This window comes from Plectrocnemia conspersa, unplaced genomic scaffold, assembly GCF_051122295.1.
Source record: "Plectrocnemia conspersa isolate PC_06_02 unplaced genomic scaffold, ASM5112229v1 ptg000013l, whole genome shotgun sequence".
NCBI lineage: Eukaryota > Metazoa > Arthropoda > Insecta > Trichoptera > Polycentropodidae > Plectrocnemia > Plectrocnemia conspersa.
The window spans coordinates 20667944-20692906 of NW_028277177.1; the positions used below are offsets into that span (position 1 = coordinate 20667944).

Genomic DNA, 24963 nt, shown 5'->3' on the forward strand with positions numbered 1-24963 from the left:
ATATGTATTTTAGAAAAAATAATTTAAAATACATATTTAAAAAAATATAAAATATAAAATGTCTTTTATAATGAAACATGTTTTTTTAGGTTGTAGCTCTTGTGATGCCGCGCATGGAGTCAACAAGTGAAATGCAAACTTCCCATATGCATCAACAGGTAAAAATATTACAGACGTCAAAACGTTTCGATGTATATTACTGTTCTGTTTTATTATTTTCAGCAAGCTTCTAGTTCATCTGGTGGTAACTCAAGTTCCACTGTGACAACATCTCATGGTCCAAGTAATAGCAGCGCAACAAATACCAGCAAAAGCGAAATACTTAGACCATTTAAAAGACCCCACATGGGATCGACTCAACTGCAACAAAAAACCATTCTAAAAAGAGCTAAGAATCAAGTTAGTATTTTTTTTTACAGACCCTCAATTTATGCGGTAAATAATAAATATTATTACTTTATAAAATACAGAGTTTTCAACGGGTGACTGACTCCGAGGCTGATTATCAAGTACCTACATCGTCTCTAAGGGATCAAGAAGATGATGTTAGCTTCCCTGATTCCGAAGATGATGAAACATTCCAGGTTTGTTACAGAGCGTATTTTTTACATAATGAGTAGTTAAACCGTTTTTGTAGAAAATAATTACATTATAAATACAATATTTTAGGATCGAATCTATGACATTGAGGACGAGAATGATGCAGATGAAGGGAAAGATGGCTCAACCCGAGAACTGAGAATCGTCGAAGAGGCTGATATTGGAGAAAACGTATCTAGAAGTAACGAAGCAGAATTTTCCAATTCTCAGGTAATAAATATTTTTAATAATCAATTAAAAATTAAGTTTAGTTATTCAAAACTAAATTCACATTATCTTTAGGATGCACAAAATGTTAGAGGCGACGATGGGATTGGGAGGTCGTCAAATGTTGAAACACACGCTGCCGAACGCCCGGCTTTATTGTCAAACCTTCTCTCATCATCGCAACTTCAAGAGCAGCAAATTGAAACTATCTCCAGTGGTATTTTACTGCTACGATTATATCATTATTCACTAGATGTTAATAGTTTCATTTTATAATTTAGGAAACGGCATTGATAGCGGCTTTCTTATGCTAGGTGCAGGTGGCGGCGGCGGTGTGACTTCGGCGGTCGTCAGCGGTGCTTACGAAGACGGCGACGATAGCATCGTACCCTCAACTCCGACCCTATACGTTCCAGCAAGGAATGACGGGTATGTATTTTATAAGTTTAATTGCTTTATAGCATATTAATTGTTTAATGTTTCACGTAGGTTCGGAGAAGCAGTCAGATCTCCAATGTCTTCTAGAGGAATGGCATCTAATGAAGCTCGATTCACTTTTAATGAAAGCGGCGCCGGCACAACTAGTGGTGTAATAGAAGATACTCATCCTGATCTCGCTCCTCAATTGACACCACACAACCGTGCCCCTAATGGTAGTTATGTTATATATTTTTTATTAAATTCGAATAATTTGAGGTTGAAACTGTTTTTTGTTAATATTCATTAGCAAAAAAGAGACGATACATTTTGGGTAACAAGTCGATATCTTTTTATGTAAGTAGGTGAAAAATGAAAACCTTTAATATTTTTTATATCGAAATTTCTTTGGTTTTGATGAGGAGGTATATGGGTATTCATTGCTCCATGTCTTGGTAAGCCTTTAACTTTTACTTGAAAGCACTGCGAAACGGCCTAGCAGATATTAATACGTTCTTTCGGCTCAAAATAAATTGATGAAAAATATTGTTAAATGAGCAATAAAATTATTAAAGACAAATGCTTGTGTTCAATTAACGGTAATTCACCACATAGTAGTAACTTGCGTTTTTATTAAATGTTTAGGGCAGTTGCAAATTTTATCGGAGCAATTCACAGGAAAAATAATATTTATAATAATAGTAACAAAAGAAATTGTTTCACAACGGAGTGATCGAGCAGACTGAATTGCATTCGAACTTCTTGCAGGATTTTTTTACCCCAAAACATTAATTACAGTGCTTTGACAATAACAACGAACAAAACACAATATCCTCAATGTAAAAAATATTTAGCATTGCTAAACTAAAAAAACTCGAACCCAACGGGACTAATTATACCAGATCCTTACTCGAGAAGTGTATTGAAGACAAAATGCACAACAAAAGAGAATATTTTCAAAACGAACCTATACCGTATTTGTGTTAACACAGTAGTTCGAGAGCTATCCATTTCATCATTATTCATAATTGAGAAAGAGATGGCAAGTTTGGATTTACTACTATATGTTCGATATACTTATCATTACTCCTGTTTATATTTTGAACAAATTGCAATCCGTGTTGCAACCTTTTAATTTGATTTACCCGCGTTGATTTAAATATAAAAATAAGAATATCCTTTTAAAACAATCTGCATGTATTATTAAGCCATATTTGTGAAACGATTATTTTAGATGAACCAAGCATTGCTACATCTGCAGATGATAATACAGCATCGCTTGAAAGTTCCGAAGCAGAAGTAGACGGTTGCATATCAGACGGAAACGCAATGGATGACGAAGCATCTGCCGTTAGTTCGCAGTCTTCTAGTTTTACGGTAAATTATTTGATTTTCTATTCACATTGATATATGTTTATATTTACATCATACATGTATATTGGATTTGTTAAAATAATGACATCATATTTTTTGTTAGCTTGAAGAGGGCCGCGAAGCTGAAGCGAGCACGACGGCTACAGTTACCACTCCATCGCGAAGTGGCTTTACTCACAGGGGAATGAAACCAACTCGCCGCGGAATGCATACTACACATGTTGGCACTCCTCGCCCGACAGATCATCAAAGGCCGATGCCGATTGTGTGGAATTCAGGTTAAAATTGATTGATTTGTATAGTTGTTTAATATGATAAAACTATTTTCTTGACTAATATTAAAAATGTTTAAATAACATTATGCATTTGTATTATTTTTAGATGCTAACCGTAGGGGTTTTATATCTCCACAAAGAGCAAGAGGAGGTCGTCACATTGTAAGGAGGCCACCGACGTTCTTCAAAAGATTTTAAAGTGAAACAGTGTAATTTAAGTTTATTAACTATTTCCATATGATTGTTTACGTTCTTGACTGAGACTAATTTATTCATATGGATGTTTTGGTGACGTGTCAATCTCACTATAAGTGATACGATGTGTGTTTTCTACGTGTACATGATTAAATATTTTTTAAAAGTTATTTAAAAACTCGTTTAGTTACTTTTTGTATATTAAAAATTAATTCTTGTACAGAAATTGATGTGTAATTTTAATAAAGACTACAATTATTAAATAAATACATGTTTATAATTATTACGGTCATATTCGTTATACGTGTTTATAATTTTTTTTCTTTTTTGATACTGTATTTTTGGTTATTATCACGACTTGTAATGTAATACGATAATTTGCATCAGCAAATAGTTATTTAATAAGTAAACTATCAGTAACTTGAATAGTATCTATACAAATGTTACTGTCTATACTCTGTTCTATCTCTTTCATCAATATTCCATAGTAAGGAATTTTGCATTGCAACTTTAGTTAGCTTTGATATGTATTACGTTGCTTTATGGCGAAGTCATTAATTACAATATGAATTTTCTGAGAGGTTAAGAATTATTACTTAATATTATATAAATAAATAAGATTTTGTTTTACTATTATTTATTGACGTGGTAACTTTTTAAAGATTTTTAAAAATTATGATATGAAATTTAAATTATGTATATGTATATATTTGTTTATAATTAATTGCCTACGTTTTTTCAATTTATAATAAATATAATATTGATAGTATATCATATTATAATCATTTTCAGAAAATATTTTATTGCTATTCATTATTACTGTGGATTCAAAAAATGTCCCTACGACAATTTGAGGGACAATGAAATAAATAGAAAGTCAATTGGCTTATACCTTTAGTCAAATTGGTCAATAGAATATTGCCAAAGTTGCTTAGAACAGAGTTTAGTAGTAATTTTGATTGTTCTTTATACTGATTTTTAATAATAAAAAATACTGATAGGCTAATGTTGCTGACACAATAAATACAAATGTGAATAAAACAAATTTACGAAAAATAATACTCTCAACAATTAAACATGCAAGTTTTAATCCTTCATCAGAATTTATTTCAAATTATGAAGAATAGATTTAAATTATTCAAGGATTAACTATTTGCACTTTTTAAAACATTTGTGCAGTCGTAAAAAGTAATGTAATTCCATAAAATGTATTTATCGTAAGTCATGATTTTAGTGATGATATTCTTCTGGTAAGTAATATCTTCACATTAAATAAAGATTTATTTTCACTACAAATATTTTGTATTATTTGATTTATTTGCCTTCTAATGCTCTCTTCAAGTGGGCGTATAACATCTCCAGCTTTTTCAGTTTCTTAGCTGCTTCATTGGCTCTGTCCATTATTCTCAAATCTTCCGCATAACTCTCACACTTCACATATTTAACAGAGTCCAAATTAATGCTGTCTAATTTCCTCATGTTCGTTTCATACTCTGATTCTAGTGTCTTTAGCATGTCGAAGGTTTCGAAGCTCATGTTTTGAAAAATTAATTTCTCGTAAACGTCTTGAACGCAAACGTTAAGCTTTAGTACGTCAGCAGAAGAAACCGCCTTATTAAAGCAAGAATTTATGATACTCATTATCGTGTTGTATAGATCTTTGGCTGTGTTTCCCTCGGATTCGATCGCTTTCTTCAGATCTTCCATCGACTCTTCGATCGTTCTGAACTCTTGCTTGATAGAATCAGATAAGATCATCATATTATAATTAAGCTTCTCGAAAGATTCGATCAACTTTTCCGAATTGGACCAGTTAGTGAGATCCTGTGTTTTCATATTGCTGAGAATCTTTTTCAATTGAGCCGGTTCCGTGAAGTATAACTCTGGTTCTTTGACATTTGAAGGGCTTATAAAATGTTCCCTAAGATATTTTATAACATCGTCTTCATTATTACCATCTTTTAAACTCATCGTAGACTTGCTGAAACTATGGGACTCCTTCCACGTAACCGGTGATAGGTGGTATAAAAATTCTTGATACACTTCAACTTCTTCGTTCTTCTCTGCCAAGTTATATAGTTTTCTAATCAAAATGCCTGACTCGATTGTCAGCTGATTGAATATAATCCCGTTTTTATCCAACAATTCGGTTATTTCTTTAGATTTGTTAATCTTTACCATTGAATCATTATAATTTTCTTCCAAATATTGCTCGAAATAATCAATATATTTATTGTGCTTTTCGCAATTACTCTTGTAAATATTCTGTTCTTCTAACATTTTCTTTTCAATTCGCAATACTTCGTCCATCATAAATCCAACTTTCAAATAAGACAATCCACTGTATTTTAATTCGGCAATATATTCTTTCAGACTACTTTTACATTTGATAGGTCTTCCGTCGACAGCTTTGTAAAACTGCGGATCAATATCGATAACAGTTTTTATCTCTTCTATGCCATCTTCCACAAAGATTCTTTCACGTAGCTTCCTATTCATTCTGGATCTATGCGTATCACCTTCAATTACGTTATTTTTAACATTTTGATCATGCTGTTTCTTTTCGTTGTCTTTCATAATATATTTAATCAAATGTAATTTTGACGGATCGAAATATTTCATCGAATTTAAATCATCTTCGCTATCGAATACTTCATTACTTTGCGAATTACCTGTAGTGTAGTAATACTTTGAACATAGCACTTTATTTGTTTTTGTTATTGCGTTAGGGTCCGGTTTCTTTATTTTGTGAACCAATTTTACCATTGGATTATAATAATCATTTTCAACTTTTAAATTAAAGCACTCAGTTACTTTATCGTCCATTTTTTGATCGATTACTGACATTTTCACAATATAATAAAATATTATGAAACTGAAAAAGTCCGAGTTACTGGTCAAATGACCGTATTTCTGATTACGAATGTACTGAATGAACAAACCAAACATATAAATCTTTATTGATTTAACAGTATCGTATCTATGGCGTTTAAATCAAATATCAACTATTTTTGTTTAGCATAGAACAATGGGTTTTTATTCCATCTCGATTGTCCAGTTGTTTTAATAAAATTTACCTTTTATCTTACTTAGTAATTACCTTCAAGTAAATCATAATTTAAAAAAAATTCATTGTGAGGTCAAATAAGTACAAGATTCGTTTCCCCTTGTTAGGGTCGGCCCGTTTACAATGTAAATATAATATTATTTAAGATAATCAATCTACATATAGTCGCATCAGGCCAGCATGTGAGCAGAGCCGGCCCGAGAATACTCCGAACCCCGGTCTCTAAAAAACAAATGTGATTTGGGATTTTTTTCCTGAAAGAGCTAAAAAGTGGTCGTTACGGAAAATCTTGTTTAAAAGTCATCTCCGAATTTTTTTCGAGGAATAAAGGAGATATCGTTACTGTGTTCAATAGAACCAAATGGTGCCTTCGCTTGGAGTAATTGCCGCCCTTTTTGGGGACTACCGCCCGTATAGACCGCTCCTCGGGCTGGCCCTGTGTGTGAGGCACGATGGAGGATGAGAGGGGAGGATAGAATGAAAGCAGTTAGTCGCGCTCCGCATACATACGATCACTCTCCTGGGGAGAACGAAAAGACCCGCCTGAAAACAAAACTATTAAGCATTGTATCAATTTCATTTCCGAAAAACGCTAACGTTGAAAAAATAAAAGAGTGACTTATCATATTTTTGGGGCTGTGATGATGGCGGTTGGCAATGAGACACAGATTGAGCCGCTGCAGTAATATTTATTTAAGGTTACAGTGATTACATTACAAAAATGGGGCGGACGCGCGACGGCACGCGTCCGAACCCTTACAAGCTTGCCGGTCGAGAGAGCGAAAACCGTCACAACAATGCTATTTCTGCGCCGACCAGTTTTGGCCATAACAAATCTATATTGGCCCCCATACGGCTCCGGCCCTAGCAATTTACAATTGCGAACTATAACCAGGGGGAGGTATGGGGGCCTTGGCGCTGCTATTGATTAAATGCTGGCGGCACAAAAGTAGCAAAGTCGTGACGCATGGTGTGGCGGCGCCGCTTCTGGAAGCGCGTGTAGGGCTCCATGAGGCGCGAGAGCGCGGCCTCCAGTGACGCGCGGCGTGCTTCGCTCCAAGCCGAGTGGAACACGTGTAGACCCGTGCGGCGCGTAGGGCTCCAGGGGTCGCGAGAAGAACGGGCATGTCCGGGAGCACCTTTCGGGGCCCTGTGGTGCGTCGGTGCAGCTACACAGGGCGCGTGCGTGACGGGCTCCGAACATGCGGTTCGAGCTCGGAGTCGCGGGGGCGTAGCCCTACGGGTGCATGACGGGTCACGCGTGGTCCACTCGAGCCTGGTCTACGGCAGCACTTCGGTGGCTTCTCGCTGGAGGCGCGTGGTGGCGCCGGGTGCTTCCTGGGTCACGTGGTCGGCGGCGGCGGCTGTCAGCGGCGATGGTGGCTGACGATGGCGGCTCATGGTCGGAGGCGCAGGCCCATCGTCTTGGTGGTCCGCCAGCTCGAGTCCGGATCCAGGGAAGCACCGGCGGGGTGGTAGCAAATAGCTCAGCAGCGGCTCGGCTTTTGTACTGCAGCGGCGTCTGTGTCTGCCATTTTGCGTCTGACTCCATGTGCGTGCTCAGGAACACGTCGGCGTCAACAGTTTTGGGGCTGTGATGATGGCGGTTGGCAATGAGACACAGATTGAGCCGCTGCAGTAATATTTATTTAAGGTTACAGTGATTACATTACAAAAATGGGGCGGACGCGCGACGGCACGCGTCCGAACCCTTACAAGCTTGCCGGTCGAGAGAGCGAAAACCGTCACAACAATGCTATTTCTGCGCCGACCAGTTTTGGCCATAACAAATCTATATTGGCCCCCATAATCTTATTTCCAGAAATTTCTGCGGAACGATTTTATTTCCATTCTCGGGGAAACTGAGAAAACAACTTGTTTGTTATGAGTATTGTCTTTGACTTACTTCAACGACGGTGCCACTGCTCGACTACAATCGACTGCATTTGGAGCTCTCCAAAAAGGTCGTTTTATTAAATAGCCATCAGAACCTACATGCGCTACAATACTATAAGGCCGGTTTCACACGTGCCGGGTGGATTTGCCCGACACCGGGCCGGCGCCGTGTAGTGGGGATGGTGTTGTATGGGCTAGTACCTATCATTTCAGACGTGCCGGACAAATCTACCCGGCGCCGGCCCGACGCTGACTGCCGGGTTGTCGCCGGCCGCGCTCATTAAACTGTCCGGCGCCGGGTACCGAGTTGAGTGTGGTGGGGGTAAAACTCAAACATGAACCGGGCCGTTGACAGTGATTGTGGTATCTTGTAATAAAATTATTAAATATATTCCTCGTGTTTAGGCAATAGCGGAAGAAATAGACCTCGAAATTTTAATTATATTAATGTAATCTCTTTTAATTATCTTAGTAGAATACATACAAAAATAAAAAAATAACGCGAAATGTGTGGAAGGACTTATGTGAAGCCGTTAATCCTAAATTACTGGCACCAGTTGACGGGGTATAGGTCGGGTTGGAAAGAAACCGGCCAGAAACCGGCCAGAGACCGGCCACGTGTGAAAGCTTTGTAAACGGCGCCGGCCCGGTGCCGGGTGAATCCATCCGGCACGTGTGAAACCGGCCTAAAGGTTCGACGATCATTGCTCACATGGCAATTGATCATACGAACATCGGTCACAGGAATATTGGTTACGCGGATTATGGCTCACACGAACATTGCTCACAAATTGATCGCAAAATTAACAGGACAAAAGTGAAAACAAAATCAATTGGTAAAAATAAGAAATTAATAAATATTCATAGACTATTTTTTTAATAATTCTATTATTTCCTCAATATTATACATAATAAGTTTTTGGGCGACGGGAGGTGACGAGTGGCAATTAGACACAGACTGATTAAATAAATAAACCAACTCTTGTCTTAAAAATAAAATTTTATTCTATATCGTCGAATGCTGTGCTTGTACGCGGTTGGCGGTTGGTCATTGTTCCTGAACAAATATATTTTCAAAACGTATTTTTTTTATTTATTAGATATATCTATAAATAAACACGTTTAGTATAAATTGTTAATTAGATTAATTAGATTGATTAATACCTTATCCACAAAATTATAACTGTAATTTATAGTTAAAACAGGATTATGCACATGTAAATTAAAATTTGACGGAAACCTGTTACGTTTATGACTTGGTTATAATATTACAGGGAAAGGATTAATATTGTTGAATATTTTTCAAGTTTATTATCTCAAAACGTGTCTTTGTTAAGTTAGCCGGTAATATTATATACGCATTATATTAATTATTGTATAGGTGGGTTTGTCTTTGTAGATGTATTTGTTCATCAATAATTGGTATTGCTATAACAGACTTGTATTATTTATAAAAATAAATTGATTATGGTCGACACCGATGACATTGTGGCCTAGTAGGTGTCAAACGCGCCGGTATGGATCCCGACGCGGGGAAACCCGAAAACAAGCTTGAAGTCGCCGAATCGCGACACCAACCTGCGACAACCGGCGAAGAAGAATCTGGACGTGAAAATGTCGAGTTACAACCGCTTCCGGAGCATTCCGAGCACCTAACCTCGCTCGTCGAGACGAGTGCGCAATCCATCGCGTTAAACGTAGAAGATATGGACACGGAGACAACGTCTTCTGGCGAAGTCTTACCGGCGAACGTAAATGTGGATGTCGATAAACCCAGCGAGGTTTTGACGGAAGAGGTGACAGAGACTGTTCCTTTTGTTGTGCAAACGAAAGACGACGCAGCGAGTATGGACGTTGATGAATCGAACGTCGTAGAAAATCCTGTCGATAAAACTGAAATTCCGATAGGTAATATAATTTCTGATTTAAATATAATAAAACTGATTAAATTGTAATATAAACAGGTCAAGTTTGTCTAATAAAATAAGGTGACCAGGTTTTGAAAATATCAAAGTTACACTAAACATAAAAAGGCCATCTCGGAAATTTTTGTTCTAGGAGAACAAAGAACGACAAATTGCATTGGGATCTAAAAATAATTGCTACAGGTCTTTTTGGAAATTTTTGTTGATGGAAGACAAAGAAGGATAACATTTTTGAAGAGCACAATCCTCTTCAAAGGAGGACGCTTGGTCACCTTAAATAAAACATTTCGAAAATATAGTAAAAGTCTCTAATGGTCAATATGATTTTATTGTTATGAATATGAGTATTGTGCTATAATTTTAGATAAAACGTAGAGTGCTCTGTGTTCAAAAATGAAAGGCAATTGAAATGAATAATATAATAATCGATGCAATCACCATATGTTCTTTATTACTGCTCACAATAAATCATAAGGTCCAAAACTCTGGACCTTATAGTTAAACTTCCGTTCCACGCTCGTGTTTTTGGGGTCAGAATTTATATTTAACCACTTAACATGCGGGTGTTTTTTTGCAGTGTTCCAAAAAAATCATATTTTTTTATTAGAAATTATAATAGTAAATAATTAAATATAAATAGGAAAAATTTAAAAATTTATATTTTTGGCAAAATTTATGTTTTGAAATTACATAAAGAGTATTTTTTGCATTGTTCCAAAAAAATTGTGAATATTATTTTTACCATTTCTTAAAAATCGCAAACAATGATTAAATAATGGATAATAATAAACAATGGACGTAAAGAAATATAGATATCTTTTTTTTTAAAACACATTCCATACAAAAACATATTGCGCTTTATAAATTCTAAGAAATATGGGGCAAAATAGTAATAAAAGTGTGTCAAATTATTGGAAAGATAAAGCGACCCCAATTAGTCGAGGATGCTTACTTGAATATGTTTTGCCAGCTTTGCTACCTACCTATTCATTCAAGGTGGGGGGGGGGGGGTTATTGTCTCCATCCCATCTAATACAATTGAGAAATACTTCAAGCGGCAAAAATTTAAGGAACACTCCGCCTTGTATTTTTCTAATTTATGACTTCCACAGCTAATTAAAAAAGTGACTTTTTTTTTACTTGAAACGAAATGCCGATCGAGTCCCGCATATTTTCGGAAGCCGAGTGACAAATATAATCACGTTTATTTGTGAGACTGCGTTTAACTCCGATTTTCATATTCCTGCACAGGCTCGATACCGCGTGTAATGGACATTTCTAAATTCACACACCCGTGCGGGACCGCCTGTAAAGTGGTTAAAGGTCATAATATTTTTTTTATTTTACATGACCGTTCTATATTTTAATTCTGATCGTCCTATGTTTTTATTCTGACCCTGAATAATATACATATGACCATTCATTATTTTAATTCTGATTTATAAATTAATTCTGATAATTTTTATTCTAAGCATTTGTTATTTATTCTGACCCAAAGTTGATTTAAATTCTGACCATTTAATTTGTTGCCATGAAGTGTGGCACTGCATGCACGCACAATAAAGTATGTAAATAAATAATATATAATTTTTTTTCAAAAATAATTATAAATGTTAGCATTTCTTGCTAGAATTTTGAAAAACAGTAGCAGCAAAGGGTTTAAAACGTGTATCCCCATCTATTTAGCTCTAACGTAGCGTCCTAGGTAAGCGAATGCTATACAAAAATAACAAATAACATCGCTGCTGCTTGAAGTGCCCTATGTGACTCAAGTAGGACACTAAGCAGCAGCGACTGTTTGTTATTTTCGCGCCGCCTCGCATTAGCTTACGTAGGACGCCACCTAAGCACTTGTACCAGTCTAAAGTTTTCAATTAATTTACAATAAACTTTAATGTTCAATCATTCCATTTAGAGATAGATAGCTTACTGTATATTACTAATTTTATGTTACTAATTTTATTTCAGATGAACCTGAAAAATCGTCTCAATTTTCTTCTGAGGAATTAAACAAAAATATAGAAATAGAGATAAAGTCGCATTTAGAGAATGCAATAGTTGAATTAGAAAATTCAAAGTTACAAATACTGGAATTAAAAAAACTAAACGCAAATTCGGAATGCTTTCGAAAGCAAAGAGATTCTGCAGTGGAGGAGCGCAATGGATTATTGGACATAATTACGCAATTGAACAAAAAAATGCAACGCATGGAAGATACGTACTCTCAAAGTTCAATGCGATTAAAAAATACGATCAATTCTAATTGCGAGATGATCGCAAAGAACGGTGAGTTGCAAACCAAAGAATTGTCACTGAGGTACAAGGAAGAGTCGCTCGATCAGGATCGCAGTATATTAAATGAGAGAATTTACGACTTGACGAAGGCGTTGAATAAAGCTCATTTAGATATGGAAACTGCACAAATTACTTACGCCTCAAAAATATCTAACTTGGAAATACAATTAGCCACAAAGACCCAGGAGCTAGACATATCCGATGAATATAGTTTGTATTTGAAAAGCGAACGGATTAAACTCAACGGGGAAATAGGTAATCTTGAGAAGAATCTAGTTTCTAAACGCGAAGCACACGATAAAGTATGCCATGAGTTACAAAAGAAGTTGCATGCCAAAACTAAGTCGATAGAATTGTACAAGAGTATGCGTGACGATTCTAATTTGAAATGCGAAGAGCTGGAACACGGAGCAGCTGAGCTGCAAAAACTGTTGACAGAATCTCTAGAGAAATACGGAACTTTGGGGTTGAAAAATATGCAGAATGAATTACAATATGAATCGACGATTCATCAAAAAAATAACGAAATAAGTTCACTCAAAAAAGAGTTAGAAGGATTGAAGAACGAATGCAGCAAATTTAAAGCTGATTCTGTTAATTTGGAACTATCGCATATGTCTCCTACCACTTTTGTCACTAAAGAGTTTTTGAAATCTGGAAAATCTCTTGTTGAAATTTATAGCGAATTGGTGAGCGTATCCGAGGAGCTGGCGAAGAAGACCGATGAAAATAAACGGGTGAAAAAAGAACTTAACGATTTAATGAACGAACTGCAGGAGAGCGCTCCATATATTGAAAGATGCAAATCGCAATATGACGAAATAGTAAACGATCACTCTGTCATTTCTCATCAATTGGAATCTGTGGAAGCCGAATATAAACAACTCAGAGAAGATTACGCCGAAGCTGTCAAACTGACATCTCTTCACGACAGAGAAAATAAAAGACTTCGCTGCCAGATGAACGATTTGAATCAACAAGTTTGCTTTTTATTGAAAGAGTTGGATATCAACCGCGGCACGGGACACAACGGTAGCAGCTTACATAATAATATCGACGACTCCAGAGCTACTTCGTCTTCGTTGATATCCAACAACTTAGTCACGTTCGGAGATATCCAACAGCTTCAGTTTAACAATCAAAAACTTTTGAAGATTGTCAGGGAACTGACTGAAAAACAAGAAGAAACGGAATCTTTCAAAGAACAAATTGAATCGGGCGAATTGCAGAAGAAGCTGGAAATACTCACTGAAAAAGTATCCGATCTGCAGAGTTCAAATGAGTGTCAATCGAGACAGTTAAAGTCTGCAATCAAGCAGAGAGATATGTATAAAAAATTATACCACGATAAAGCAAACGTAGAATTGTCTGTCAATGATTCTGTAGAAAAGATGGACGAGAGTGAGATTAATGAAAATTATGAAAATAAACCAGATGTTAAGTTGCTCGAATCGCAGTTGGAAGACGCAAAGAAACAGATCTTTCAACATAACGAGGATCATAAGAAATTGGAGGAACACTATGAATCAAAAACTAAAATGTTGTTAGCTCAGATAGATAAATTGAGGAAAGATTGGAACGATCTCAACCAAAAATATAAAGTTTGCTTTTGCGATTTAAAGAAAAATTTGGAACACGGTAGACTTTTGCAAGGCGAGTTGGTGGCGCAGAGGGGAAAGGTTACAGATCTTCAAAATAAAAGTGAAAAGTCATTGTCGAAGATTTCAGAATACGAGAGCTCGATGAAATTCTTACGCGAGGCTGGGTCCAGATCTGAAAAAAAGTTGGCTCAAACAGAAATAATGTTGAAAAATGTAGAGAATGAATGTACATCGTTGCAGGTATCTAATACTGCTTTACTTATCGAAAAAGATCGTTTGAATGAGGAGTTGCAAGATCAAAATTTGTTATTAAATAACTTGCAGATAATTAAAGATATGTTTGAGAACAAGCATAGCTCGAACAAATCGAGCTTTGAAAGTAAATTAGATAACTTCTCTAGAGAATGTTTAATGCTGCAATCGAAACTAGAAGAAAAAACCAGCTTATTGAAGTCTCGTCCAAATAACTTGAATGATGTGGATGAAGAGGTAATTTCGTTGCGAAAAGAATTAGAAGAAAAGACCAAAATTTTAGAGGAACTTCAATCTCCTTCTAATGGTGAACCATACGAATCTTTGGCTCAAAAGGTAAACGAGATGGAGGGTGTACTTAAAGATCGCGTATTACAAATTGATATTTCACATCAGCAAGTCGATTACCATAAAAATCGCGAGAAGGAACTCATTAGTATGTTTGAATCTGCTGAACAAAAATTAAAAAAATTAAATGACGAATATGCTCTACATAAATATTCTAAAGAGTCAGAACTGAGCACTTCGCAAAATTTAGTTGAGGAATTGAATGAAAAGTGTAAGGAATTGGAGACCGAATTGTCACTTTATAATAACAGTCAATACGAGATCACTAAAAATTTGAAGAGTGAATTGTCGCAAGCTCAAGAGACAATCGATGCTTTGTCGAAAGAGTTGCAAACAAAAATTAGCAATCTAGACGAAGCTAACATTAAGATTTTGGAACTGACTGACGATTTGCTGCTTATTCAAGAGAATAATCTCGAGAAAGATCAGTTGTTCAATCAGAACGTTCAGATTATCGCTTCTTTGAAGAAAGATGTAGAGGAGCTTCGTAACGAAATGATGGACGTGCGAGATTCAAGTGATCGGGCTGAAAAAGATTTAGCCCAACATAAAATTGATTGGGAAAAATGTAAAGACAAGTTGGAACGCGAAAAAAATGAGATCGTATCACAGTTGGATGATTCTAACCAACATAACTCATTACTCTTAGATCAATTGGAATTATTTAATTCTCAGAATGTAATGTCGCAACGTCAAATGGAAACGTTGAACGAATCGTCATTGAACGATAGCTCCTTGAATGCATCTTCATCTGAGAATGATTTGAAGTCAATTTCTAAATTGACGCAAATCATCAATTACATAAGAAAAGAAAGAGATGTACAGTGTACTAAATTTAATGCAATGCAAGAAGAAAACCTAAGGATTAAATGTGAATTAAAAATATCCGAAAAGACCATCAACGATATGAAGAATAAAAATTCTGATAATGCCAGCAGTGCAAGTTTGATGAAGCATGTCGATGTCATTAAAAAGTTGGAGACGTTAAACACAATCTCTCATAATAATACATTGCTTCGTGAAGAACGAGATAATCTACTTGTTCGCGTAAACGAGTTATCGTCGACGTTGAATAAAGTAGAAGAGTCGTTATCGGCGGTAGAGCAAAATAATGGTGATTTGTTAAAGAAAATCAATAATTTAGTGACGGAGAATTCGAATGTTCGAGCCGAATGCATCAGATGGAAGAATAGGTTTAATTCTTTATCGGAAAAAGCAAACAAAACTAATCCGGAAGATTGGAAGAGACTGCAGAGCGAACGAGAAACGTTAGCTAAGATGCTGACTGGCGAAAAAGAGAATCTGAAGAAAGTCCGTGATGAAATGTTGATTAACAAATTGGAGAAAACCAAATTTGAAGAACAAAACAGCCAATTAAATAAAAAACATCAGACGTTAAATGAAGAGATTAAAAAGCACATTAATGATAACAATAACTTGAGAAAGGAGCTGACCCAAATGTCGTCTGAACTAAATTCAGTTAAAGTTGCAATTATCGAGAAGACGGATGAAATTACTAAAATTAATCAACAGTTAGCGGATCAAACGATAGAATTAGGTTCGTGTCGGGATAAAGAAGTAATGTTGCGTCGTGCGGCAAATAAGTTCAGAGTGGAACGCGATGAGTTTTCAGCTTTACTAGATGAGAAGATTAAGGCCGAGCAACAAAGATCTGAACAAAGTTCTAATATTGATAATGAGCAAAGATTTGCTGAAATTGAAAAGATTTATGGTGAAAAAATATCAGAGCTCACAACTAACACGACTAAACTCTCCGATGAAAATGATTCGCTACAGCTAGAGATCGCCAATTTGAAGACTAAAAGTAAAGAGATTGAAGATAAAGCTAAATCGAAGTTGATAGAAGCAAGAGATAAGATTATATCAATGAATGAAGCAAACGAGAGTTTTAAGAATAAACTAGAAGAGGCAAATACCGAAAATATTAAGCTCTTGGCTTTAAAGTCAAAGCTAGAGAAAGAAAAAGATAAAGCAGCGAGTGTGCAACAGGAGGAAGTGTCGCAGTTAAATAAGCAAATAGAAACACTATCGCAAAAGGTCAGTGTAATGCAAAAACAAATTGACATTCAACCGGTCAAAACTTCGATAAGCTCCAATCAGGGTGATAAGCCGACAGTTGAACCGCCTACGGCTAATATAAAACCAATGTCAGGTAGGCATTTCATTTTTTAAATAATTTATCTTAGAGATGTATTTGATGTATCCATCGATAAAAGTTGAGAGCAGTTAGGTCCTTATGACCCAAATATGAAGGTGTTCTATGAGATGATTTTTCACCAATTTTTTTTAGTAGAACTCGAGTTTGTGAATTTATGAGTTACATAATACAATATTAATATATTGTTTCCTTTCATTGGCTATATTTATTATGGCAGATATGCATTTATGTTTAAATCTTTGCATACTGATTTTAATTTACTTCAACGCTTTGCGTCACTGATAAATCAGTTACAATTAATACAATCTATTGCTCAATGTAATTTATTTCTTTTATTATGACATCATTTATTGATTCTAAATATTTGCATACTTAAGCATTTAAATATTGTATTATAATATGATTTTAGGTTCTCAGCAACCGATTGGAAGTAGGAGGACAACTGGCGAGACACCTTTAGCTTCTATAAAACCGATGACTTCAGGAGTTCGCACAGCAGCTGTATTACCCAACGCTCAATATTCAACAGCTACTTCCATGCACCATCATTCGTTGCACACTTCGGGTATTTAACTAATAATTAACACTGCATTTATTAAATGGAAAAATAACGAGTTATTCTGATTTTTAGTTAACACACCAGTTGAAACTGTTTCGTCATTGCCAAGCAGTTCGCACATGGAACATTTATCAAGTAGCTCATTTCGCCATCCTGTCTCGCCCTATTCCATGTCAACATCGGTACAAAACTTTCTTCAATTTCAATTTCAAATGCTCAATGTCTTTTTAATGGTTATTTAATTTTTTAAATGTAGGATACGGATATAGATCCCATCGAAAAAGGTGAAGCGTCTAACGCAAATATCGTTACATTGCCTCAAACAGGAATTCCACAGGTAATTTTATTGTTATTAATATTTTAATCCATTTATAAAAATCTGTATTTATCAACTTTACAAAATGCAGACAGTCGCTTTGGTCAATCCTCGTATGGAAGCTGCGACCATTGATTCATCCATCGTAAACCCTCAGGTGATTCAGCTTAATTTTATCCAAAACAATTGTATAATTTTAAATGATTATAATAAAATAAATTAATTCAGCCCGCTCTGACATCGAACACGTTAATTTCGACCGTCTCCACGTCATACGGAAACCCAAATCCAGGAAGTGAACAAGCAACGGATCAGGTGCGACAGAAAAGACCTCGCACTGAAGTTGAGCAAGAGAAAATGGAATCGAAGAAACAGAAAATTGAATTAGTGGTAAATAATGTAATATTTTAATCTTAGAGTGAATTTTTCTTAGAACTTCAAAGTTTTTTAACACTTAATCGATGAGAAGTTTTTTCGCTGCTTGCAGCATGACAATGGACATTTTTAAAAGTATTTCAGGCAACATTTAGTTAAAAGAAAAAATATGAATTATAAAAACCCTTGATTTAACCACTCAACATGCGGGTTTCTTTTTGAAAAGTGTTCCAAAAAATCATATTTTTTTATTAAAAATTATAATAGTAAATAATTACATAAAAATGGGAAAAATAAAAAAAATTCAAAAATTTATATTTTCTTGCAAAATATATTTTTAAAAATTATATATCCAAAAAATTACATTTACCATAGAAAAATTAAAAACAGGCTTGAATTTTTAAATCTTTTGTTATTTTTTAAAAGGTCTTATTGCCATATTACAAACGCCCACTAATTTATTAAGCAAGTAGTCTGAATAGATCCAAATATATTTTTGACATATTCTTTTGTATATTAACTCCTTAGGACTGTACTCAAAAGTCTTCCCCTCAATCACTGATAGAAATGTCTTATATTAAATGTCATCAAATCTTGCTCAGTTGTACTTTAAAACCCTGGCTAATCACTCTCACTCAATAGGAACAGCAAGAATTAGATTAATTGCAAAAAAAAAATTCACATCTCAGAAATAAGAAACAATAATTCGGTGAGGGAAATATAGTAACCCCTCTTCTTTCCGTGGACTAAATTTTGCATATATCGTTATTCTTTAGAATCAAGTAAAGAAATATTATTTTCCGTTGGCACTTTGATGTTGAGTAATGTTATATTTGTGTATATTTCTGAAGAATTGCCTTCGATTTATATATATGTATACAAAAAGAATCACTGGTCTATTTGAATTAAATTTTAATTCCGGACTTCGTTGTGAATGGACCATGAGTATTAAATATTTTTGTTTTCTTATAGGATACTACTGAGTGTGAAATTGAATATCAATTACCGTCATCGTCTCAACATCAAGAGGAAGATCAGGAGAATGGCCAAGAGGATGATGAAAAGATTGATGAAGGGGACGAAGAAGAGGATGATGAAGGGGATGAACAAGGCGATGATCAAGTGGATGATCAAGGGGATGATCAAGAAGATGAACAAGAGGAAGAGCAAGAGGATGAACAAGAGGAAGATCAAGAAGATGAAGAAGATGATCAGGATCAGTTTCTCGAAAGAGCTCCGGAGCAGCACCGCCCTACGGTATAATTATAATTAAAATTACAAGTAAAAATATAGTCATAAGTCATGGCGACCATAAACCAAAAATGAAATAAACTCGATTTGGTATATGTAGTTCATAAAACATAAAATATATTGATTTTCAGAAAAGAGCTGTACAGCGCCCTCAACGTTTTTCTTCACGAACAGCCACAGAACAGGATGATGAAGGAAACAATCAAGATGATGATCCTGTTATAGTATTAGAATCAGATGAAGAAGAAGAAGTATATAAAGTAAATACTATTACAAAATAAGTATTGTACTAATTTGTTTTATTTAAAAAAAATTTTAAAGGACAAAGAAAAACGTGGTACTGACGAGGAGTCGGTCGAATCTGAAGGCGAAGAAGAAGAAGTAGTAGAAGAAGAAGATGTTTCGCCAGATGATGAATCGGACGAAGAGGAAGAACATGACGGGCTTGAAATTGATGAGGCAGCAGCGGAAGAAATTGATGATGCCAATGAACAGAGTCCGCAAGGTGACAAATATGTCAATGATGATAATGGTATGTGTTTGAAAAATAATCTATTTCAAATATTATTTTATATTTATTTATTAACAGTAATTTTTTTTTTCTTGAAGACTATCAAGCGGATGATTATATGAGAATTGATGAAGGAAATGCGGCAGCAGCAGCATTACAGGTTAATTTGAAAATCATATTTAAAAAAATATTATTGAGCTAATTAATTAATTTTTTTGTAGGGGTATGACGATCAGAATGAAGAAGATCCTGAATCTTAATTTATATTGTGCCAAAACATGACGATAGTGTTTTTTTACACTTTTATATTGTTTGAACATTTTTAGTAAGGATAAAATTTATTTTTGCACTTTGTATTATGTTACTATTGTTTCATAATTTGTAATCATATTATTTCCATTGTAATTTAGTTGTTTCAATAATGTACATAATAAGATGTGATAATTTATGGAATAATATAATGAATAAAATTATATAAAAAAATATACGTTTATTTTTATATTTTTATTTATTATTTTTTACATTTGTTATTTTGCTCATACAAAATTTTGATATGTTGATTACAAAAAAAACTTAGCTAGTTACAGGAAAAATAGAAAACTATATTTTGCAATAAATAGTTACTGGTTAGTAACTGACTGCAATTTTCCCCTCAATTTTTTTCTTCCAGATTCTTAGACATGTATAACATTCAGGAAAACACACAGTTATTGCTACTAAAGAATTACAAAATAAATGTTAAATTGGACTATCGTAAATCTCGAAGCAACAAAACAATATTCTTTCTTACAATACAAACACAATTTTTGGATCAAATGGATCCTACGAAAATGACAATCTATGGAAGAATTAGCTAATTGTATCTAATTTTACCGAAAATAATATGATCATTTGAGATTATATCGTGCACGTTGTGTATAAAAAATATTATTTAAAAACGGTTATTAAAAACAGTCTTTAATTTAAGAAAACATTTAATTATCTTTCCCGTCACTGAAGATCACATTACAAAATGGTTCTGTTGTAGTTTTGAAATTATCTACAGTTTTCTAGTCAAAAATAAACAATATTATAGTAAATATTAAAATACACAAAATAATATATCCATTTATTAAAAATTGTAAAATGTAAATATTTCGAAATTACTTTTATTGCCTTAGGGAGGTTCTATATTAAAAATATAATTTTTTATCGAAATAATAAAAGAAATCCTAATTATAATCAACATGTAAAAGTATTTACATATATGCTTATTTTATATTGTATAACATAATTAGTCTAATTACTATTTTATTTACGTATTTAATTATAAAACAATATTAAAATTACAAGCGAGTGTTTTCAGTTTTATACGCTTTGGTTGCAATCTAGCTTCTCTCAATTAACATCCAGAATCGTGTGTGTGGTTGTTGTTTTTGACGTGTCTCCAATTGCCGCACAGCGAAAGATATCTTTGCTGATTTCTTAATTTACTATAGAAGAAAAATTGCGTTAAAAACATGCATGCTTAGGTAAATATTAAATTAAAATATTTGCTATACAATTGGGTAAAGATAAGACTCAAGACATATAATAGATGGATATAAACATGAATCAATATTAGAACTGAGCATTAAATATTTATCTTTATATTATTTTTTTATATACAATATATATTTCGTCTTTAAACATTTATGAAAATTATTTTTATTTGAGAATTAAAGGCTTGCTTACTGGAAGTTAGTTTTTTTTTAGGTGAACTACTTCTGCTTATCTACTGCACTCACGCTCAACGATAAACAGTATCTTCTCCCACCTTAAACATATTAAAATAAATCATTATTACATTTTAATATATTTCGTATTCTTCTTACACCATTTTTATCTAAACAACAGGTAAAATATTGTCTTATTTTAAATGTTCCTGTATAACTGAAGTAACAAAAGTGTTATATTATAGCATTGTTATATTCATGCTGATTTGTGAAGTAGAACAACTGTCTTAACTCGCACATTAGGCAAATTCTCGATTTTGTTCTCTTTTAGATCATCGGGTTTTTGATTTAAATTCTAAAATATATATCTTATTACATAAAAGAGTTTATTACAGCTTCTTGAATACTATTGATTTTGTAAAAGCTGAATGTATACAACTAGTTTTTGGGGTGAAAATGTAAATCGCTAAGAATTAATAGGATTTTGAGAAAAACACATTTTCGCATTTAAATGTGCCAGTTTTGCTACTAATTTTCAGGGTTAGTTTATACTATGGTAGTCTATTTGTATTCAAGGAATTTAGGTAATCAATTAAATATTTAGTAGCTTCTTAGGTACACTGGAATGTAGAATAAAGAAGTCAGTTAAAACATATTATGGCAGTCACAATTCTCAGCACTGAGGGAACAATTTTAAATACTAAATATTGGTAATTATTATAAAAATATATTTACTTGACATTTATTTATGCAGTCATTCTCGTCATCTTCCATTTCTGCTACCACTGCGTAGTCATGCTCTCTTAGCTGTGGAATCGTAACCTGAAAATTTAGTTCAGATTCAATCGCTTGGTTTTTTAACAGTTAAAATCTCATAATCACACATATTCCTTCATAAAAATTTAATAAAGTTTCAATGTTTTAAATAAGCATAATAGCAGATGCATACACACTTATGTATGTATATGTAAAGGAAATCTGAGAATATAAATATGACACTTGAAATCAATATCAGATATTTCCTTTTATTTATATTGTTTCTATTTTAAGATATATTAAAAATGTAGAGCAATTATCTACAAAACTATAGTTGTATAAAAATTAAAAAACTTTTATATTTTATTTACAAGAAAACATTTTAAAGTTGAATATCATGCAAATGTAGAAGTGCCCAAAGAAAAGTTATAAAAAACTAAGACAATTAAAAATAACCGATCAGAGGCCAGTGTTTGAATATGTAATTATTCATTACTTTATGGGACTTAGTTATTTCCATGATGATATTACTTTTGGGCAAAATAGTTCAAGTTCAATAAAGTTATTAGCATTTTCAAATATAGCTAATTAAAATCGTTTTAGATTATATAAAATATTTTTTATTATTAAATTTAATGTATGAAGACTTGTTAACTGATATTTTTGATAAAAATTGGTTATAATATATGTTAAATAAATTTGTGATGACCGATATACAATACATGCCTGATATTAGTGTCATATTGCCGATAAAATCGACAATTCAACTTCTCAGATTTCGGTGTTAAATAATATATACATACGTAGTTATATGATTATATAGTTATATTTATACGTATTGAAATAGAAATGGAATTTACTTGAATTTTTATCCGTTTCTTGGTAAGCATTTTATCTTGTACGTCCGATTGATGAGTTCTTTTTTGTGTCCTTTGAATATGTTCTGATTCGTCATTGATGGTTGAATCAGGATGGTCGATAGTACTCGAATGACTAGATCCCTAAAATAGATTTAAGAATATGATATTATGAAATCCTTTTGCCGACTTTTACTCTCTAAAAATAAAGATTTTTATAAATAGGGTTATTTATTGGTAAAAAAAACATGAAAGCGAATGGATGATAAATTCATTAATATTTTTGTTGTTGTAGGATATAATCACTTAATATAAATAGCTATCCAAATTGACCACTACGTAATGAAGTGGTAGATATTTATGTACATTTATTTTTGTAGGAATATGCATATCTCACCCTCGTTTATGATGACTTTCTGGTAGTTCATATATAATAATGCTTATAGATATAAGAAAAAAAACATATCGCAGAGTGAGTGTAAAACTAATAAATGCAATTTATTTTTCATTTATTAATTTCCAAAATTTGATTATTTTTTTCATTATCAAGTATATACCAATTACAATAATTGTTATACATAGAAAGAATATTTTTTAAATTTTGCACTTATTACTGCTTTATATTCACTGTGAGATCTAATGCAATTACCTGGTTATCAACAGTTGAACTTTGTGGAGTTACAGACTCCGGCGGCATAGAATCTGTTTGGCTGTTTAGATATCCAATTATTTGTATATCTAATTTGGTTGGAGGCAAATTAAATATATTGTCGGTTAATTTACTTTTAAATTGAATAAACCGTTCTAAATAATGTAAGATAAAATGATGAGTAGCAATCTCTTGCTTGCTCAAATCTTCCATTTGGAATTTCTTTGCATGTAGTAATTCTGTCAATTTGACGTTGGTTTCATTCACCTTAGCAATTGATATTTTCGTGTTTATTAGTTCTGTGGATATCTTAGAAGAATTCTCTTTGAGGTTATTCATTTCTTCGGTTTGTTTAATAAACTTTTCCGTGAGCGAGTGCAATTTAATGATTGTACTATTTAATTGATCTTTAATGTAATTTTTCTCAGCTTTGCCTGTATTCAAATCCTTGCTGCACTTTTCTTGGTTAATCAACTTCCTGAATAAACTCTCATGTACCTTTTGGAACGGTCTCTTCACGTTCGACTCGGTCATCTGTTTAGAATTTTTATCCTGATGCAGTAAATCATTATTTTGGTTCAAATTATGGAACGTATCTATTTTTCCAAGTACTTCCTGATTTGGCAACACAGTCGTCGAGGAGTTAGTTTTTTTCATTTTAGGCAACATCACTTTTATTTTATCCTCTATAATTTGCGATTCCGTCGTCATTTTATCTTTTTCGACCAGAATGGCGTTATATTTGGTATTACAGATATAATTCTCCTTATTCAAGTCTTGAATCATTTTCAAAAAGATTTCGTACTTGCCATTGTTTTGTGACTGCAGCTGTTCGAATAGCATAGAATTTTGTCGATTCGATTCTATTAGTTGTTTATGAAAATATGTGTTATCGTTGATAAATTTCTTCTCTTTCGCAGTAAACCTTTTTACAGTAGTTATAATATTGCCCTTAAACCTAATATTTTCTGATTTTAAAACAGAAATTTCAGCTTTTAAACGCGACAATTGCTCGTTCATTGTTTGGATTTCGTTTGAGTGCAAGACTATCTCTCTAGCGTAATTATTTTCTGAAATTGCTATGGCTTTCGACAAGGTAGAAATTTGTGCTTTAGCATTGTCTAATGCTGCATCTTTTTCTTTCAAGCTTTGATGAAATGGAATGTGTGTACGCATTATATTATGAGATTGATAAATGTCTTTTTGTGATTGGTTGATTGTTTCTCTTAAGACGTTATTAGTTTCATTCTTCTCTTTGTTGTTCTTTTCAGATGTTTCTTTATAATTATAATACATTCTTTTAATCTTCATCAAATTTTCTGATACCGTTACGTTTTCAAATTCTAGTTTTTTAATTTCTTCGT

At 33.6% G+C, this 24963-nt stretch overlaps 1 protein-coding gene across 1 annotated transcript in view; it reads left to right on the forward strand.

Moving 5' to 3' along the window:
* Positions 1-20134, forward strand: part of LOC148227542 (uncharacterized) — a 28818-nt gene extending 8684 nt beyond the window's left edge. Inside the window, exons 6-26 of the mRNA XM_088201995.1 lie at positions 90-158; positions 223-399; positions 471-584; positions 670-810; positions 883-1024; positions 1089-1236; positions 1297-1460; positions 2459-2601; positions 2702-2876; positions 9514-9939; positions 11925-16625; positions 17041-17196; positions 17263-17372; positions 17447-17527; positions 17598-17663; positions 17735-17896; positions 18854-19138; positions 19264-19392; positions 19454-19664; positions 19742-19803; positions 19865-20134. Of these exons, the coding sequence (XP_088058121.1) occupies positions 90-158; positions 223-399; positions 471-584; positions 670-810; positions 883-1024; positions 1089-1236; positions 1297-1460; positions 2459-2601; positions 2702-2876; positions 9514-9939; positions 11925-16625; positions 17041-17196; positions 17263-17372; positions 17447-17527; positions 17598-17663; positions 17735-17896; positions 18854-19138; positions 19264-19392; positions 19454-19664; positions 19742-19803; positions 19865-19903 (7701 nt within the window). The 3' untranslated portion in view covers positions 19904-20134. The remainder of the gene's footprint in view (positions 1-89; positions 159-222; positions 400-470; positions 585-669; positions 811-882; positions 1025-1088; positions 1237-1296; positions 1461-2458; positions 2602-2701; positions 2877-9513; positions 9940-11924; positions 16626-17040; positions 17197-17262; positions 17373-17446; positions 17528-17597; positions 17664-17734; positions 17897-18853; positions 19139-19263; positions 19393-19453; positions 19665-19741; positions 19804-19864) is intronic.
* Positions 20135-24963: the final 4829 nt, after the last annotated feature.